This window comes from Monopterus albus, unplaced genomic scaffold, assembly GCF_001952655.1.
Source record: "Monopterus albus unplaced genomic scaffold, M_albus_1.0 scaffold739.1, whole genome shotgun sequence".
NCBI classification, from domain to species: domain Eukaryota; kingdom Metazoa; phylum Chordata; class Actinopteri; order Synbranchiformes; family Synbranchidae; genus Monopterus; species Monopterus albus.
In genome coordinates, this window is record NW_018128619.1 from 1 (window position 1) to 4,130 (window position 4,130).

General features: G+C 42.5%; 1 protein-coding gene across 1 annotated transcript; it reads left to right on the plus strand.

The window, feature by feature from the left end:
• The first annotated feature begins 211 nt into the window (after window positions 1-211).
• On the plus strand, window positions 212-3,889 carry LOC109953536 (disheveled-associated activator of morphogenesis 1-A-like). The gene is made up of 9 exons (XM_020589014.1): window positions 212-321; window positions 626-711; window positions 1,154-1,254; window positions 1,360-1,430; window positions 1,569-1,676; window positions 1,811-1,881; window positions 2,079-2,196; window positions 2,331-2,495; window positions 2,654-3,889. Exons 1-9 carry the CDS (start codon window positions 232-234, stop codon window positions 3,677-3,679), a joined length of 1,836 nt encoding a protein of 611 aa, XP_020444670.1. The 5' UTR covers window positions 212-231; the 3' UTR covers window positions 3,680-3,889.
• The last annotated feature ends 241 nt before the right edge of the window (window positions 3,890-4,130 follow it).

Consider the following 4,130-nt stretch of genomic DNA (forward strand, 5'->3'; position numbering starts at 1 on the left):
TGTGTGTGTGTGTGTGTGTATATTTTACAAATCAGTTGTTGGTCTTGACTACAATGCAGTGCATTAGCAACATAAAATAAAAAAAAATTGCATGATGGTCACTGTGATGGCTTAAAATCTCTCTAGTTGGATTTTCCCAACATTTTGAAATTAATAGGAACCACAGTGGCTGATAGCCAGACAGCTACCATGTTGTTGTCTTCTGTCTCCATCTGCAGGCCTGTGGTAGAAATGGTACAGGACATCCATGATGGGAACTTTCTCAGATTCGGAACAGGCAAACTAAAAGAGCTTTATAAACTGCTGCCAGAAGAAAGTGAGGTAGGAGCAGTTCCACTCTTCTGATCTTTTCACTCTGGTCCTACAATATATGCATAATGTAAACCCAGTGAGCATGCCTTAGAAAAGGACTACTTTAGGCCTGGTAGCCTCCTCCTGAGCTATATGCAGTAGATATTCTCTGTTTGAAAGAAAAAAAAAAAAGTGTAACACAAGTTTGCAAACATTTCTGAAGAAAATGTTTGCCCATTACTTCATATGGTTCATACTGCTCAAGCAGTGTGATCTAAAAATGACCTGACTACTCTTTATCCTGTTTAATCTTACCTGTTGTATCAATTTACAGGCGAGGCAGCTGCTGTCATTCAGTGGGAACCTCTCTGTGTTACCTGAGGCTGACCAGTTCATGGTGCAGCTGGTCAAAGTGCCAGGGTGAGTCTGGAGTTTGTCAGATTAAAAAATTTTTTTTTTTTTGGTAATTCAAACATTTATGAAATATCTGATGTTCTTTGCCATCCGAAGTTCGTCCACTCGCTCAGAAATGTGTAAAGGTTTTACAGGTTCACTTCTTGTTATGGTTTGCACCATTAACATTATTTTCTGAACTGCTGACAATGAAACAAATTATACGGGAGTTAGTTTTCTGTGTCTGTTACCTTGCATAGGCTGTTGTTTTTAAAATTATACCAAATCTGCACCGCAAACTTCACAAACATGTCAAAATGTGCTTCACTGACAAAACACACTGTTGTTTTTTTGGTGATTTAGTGTTCAGTTTGAAAATGTGGCCTAGATAGGAATGGGTCAAAAAAACTGCTAAATTGAAACATCTGATTCAGTAATGAGTGGTTTTGTTGATGTGTTCTGCTTGTAGCTACAAGGAACGCCTGAAAATGATGGTGCTGAGGGAGGAATTCTTTCCTCTCATGGAAGAGGTGCATAGTTCGGTTGCTGTCATGACCAAAGCAGCTAATGGTAACATTTCACACACAACCACCTAAGCTGCTAACAACCCCAAACTTTGCTCCATTTTACACCACCCAGTTTTGATGCGCTGATTAATTCTTTCTCTCCTCTCAGAGCTGTTGGACTGTGATGACCTCCACTCAGTCATTAGGCTGGTATTAAAAGCCGGGAACTACATGAATGCTGTTAGTATTTTTCTTTAAGAATTATAGTTATATTACCTAGACTAATGTACTATATCAGATGGATTAAAGCTACCATTGCTTTAATACTCAGTATTTATTATACTGACGAATGGATCATTCAAATGATGTGTTATTCAGGGTGGTTACAGTGCCAATGCTATCGGCTTCAGGATGACCTCTCTTCTCAAGTTGGCAGACACCAAGGCCAACAAACCTGGCATGAATCTCATGCACTATGTTGCCAAGGTGAGGAGGAACGGACAGATGAAGAAAATGTGTGCAATCCAGATAAAGCCTACTATTTTGCTTATGTCTCCATGCCAGTTATGTAACTGATTGATTCTCCTGCTCTCTCTCACTCCTTTGTCTTCCACTCTCAGCAAGCAGAGGACATTGATGCTGAGTTGCTGACTTTTCCCAGCCAGCTTGGTCACATTGGGGAGGCATCGAGGTTAGTACACCAGTACATTATTGGTGCACTGATGGCCCATGTGGAAGTTTAACTGAACACAGTTTTTGTTCCCTAACCGTAGCTTCAAATGTTGCGCCTGTTTCAGTCCAAAACTGAATTTGTTTGGTGTAATGTGCACTTTTTTGAGTTCCTTGCAAAATGTGGTTTCACTGTGTAACTGTTACCTGATCCCACAGAATTTGTAAAGAGGAGATAATCACAGACTTTGAGAGAGAGGTCAAGAAGATCAAGGAAGTGAAATTATACAGCAGCAGACAGCCTGACCTCTTACAGCAGCTGGAGACTTTTCTCTTGGTAAAGTTTCCCCTCATCTTCTGACCCTAATTGTGCAAAAGTACCAAGATGTACAGTGTAGCATAAACACAAACTGAGATTGTGAATAATTTCTGCAGAGCTTCATTATATCCTTTTATGTTTTAATTTGTCAGAGGGCTGATGCCAAGCTGGCTGACATGGAGTCCTCTATCCAGGAGCTAACTGTTGTGAGTAATGCTGTTGCTGAGTTCTTCTGTGAAGACCCAGCTAGCTTCAAACTGGAGGAGTGCTGCTCCATCTTTCATTCATTCTGCAAGCGGTTTCACACAGCTGTACAGGTAGAGAAAAGATCTGCCTTAATACTTAATCATGCTATGGAACAAACTGTATCGCTGCATAAAATATGCTTTCTTTATATTTGTGTTGTCTTCTAGTATGCTTATTTGTCTGCGCTATGATATCTTACTGAACATATCCTCACTTTACCTGGCTGTAGGAGAACCGAGAGCGAGAAGCCGCAGAGCAGAGACGCAAGCGGAAGGAGAGCATGCGCACTACAGCAAAACGCCGCTCCACAGTTCCCAACTCACGACCTGAGCCTGAGTGGGACTCCTGCAGCTTGAACTCGGCCTTACACAGCTTTCTGTCCACCGCTCCAGAAGGATTAGCCAGATGTAGGAGAAACATGATGCCCCCAATTGAAGGATCCCCCTCTGACCACAGTTCTCAGACTGTTCCATCTGAAGAAATATCTGAGGCTACAAGAGAGAGGCCTGAGAAGAAACAACCCAAACTGCAGAAAGAGGATGAGCAGCTTGCAGGACTGGAAAACAAAGAGGAAGCTGAGAAGATGCGCGAGGTAACTCGAAAGGTGCTTCGCTACCAACGCAGCAAAGGTCAGCTTGATGGAGACAGAGTTTCAGGCACTCCATGCCGGTCAGAGCGAGTGCAACACAGTCCAGCTACTCCGAGTACTCCTCAGCCTAGAACCAGAGACTTCTTCTTTGCCAACAATGGGGAGTTTGGGTCCCCGTGGACTATCCTGAGTCCTTTTGTTTGCCCCCGAAGGAACACCCCACAGAGAAACAGGCAAGCACACCAACAAAGACTGTTCTCCACACCTGGATTAGAAGACCTTGATGATGGAGTCTGGGAGAGTGACGACGGCAGTAGTCTTCTAAATGGTGCCATTCGGGACAGCCAAATATCTCATTCTGGTTCTGCGTCTCTTCCTGAGTGCCATAGCCGCAGGCCTGTGTCTCAGGGTCCAGTCCTTAGATCTGTTTCTATGGATGAAACCAGCAGATCTCCAGCATCTGGATTCCGGCTGGGGAACCTCTTTCAGCGAAGCAAATCTCAGAGGTCATACTCCTCTGGCTCAAGGACAGAAAATACGCAAGAAGGAACAGGAGTCTATCCTAATCATATAGACGGTCAAGTGTCCACCTCTGGCTTCATATCCTTCTTCAGACGCATTGGTGGCAGAAGTAAACCTGGTGATGCAGAAGAACAAGGGTTATGATAATTTTATTTACAGACAAATTTATGTTTTAAACTGTTTTGTCTTTTTTTCCTGTTGTGGTTTTATCCTTTAATGTATCCAAGGCAAATGGGGACTTGCTTTGAACTGTGTAGGTCTTGGTTTTTGGGAGTCAAATCACATTCAAAAATCAGCACATCTTTCTTTTTTGTGTTTATGTGCGCAATAAAGGATAGCATTGTCTTTTTAAAATGTACTTGTATGTGGATTACCTTACTACAGCATTACATTTAAGTGTTATTCACTGCTTTTCAGATTGAAAAGTATCCTTTTCCACCCTTATCATAACATCCTTGGAAGTCTGACTGGTGCTAATGTCTCCCTGTGACACCTGCTCAGTTTCTAGGTGGTTACTTTTCACTTCATCTGTTATTTCTTCTGCCTTTCTAGCAGGAAGGCAGTTGTCTACTCTTAAGTATACACACTGAGGTAA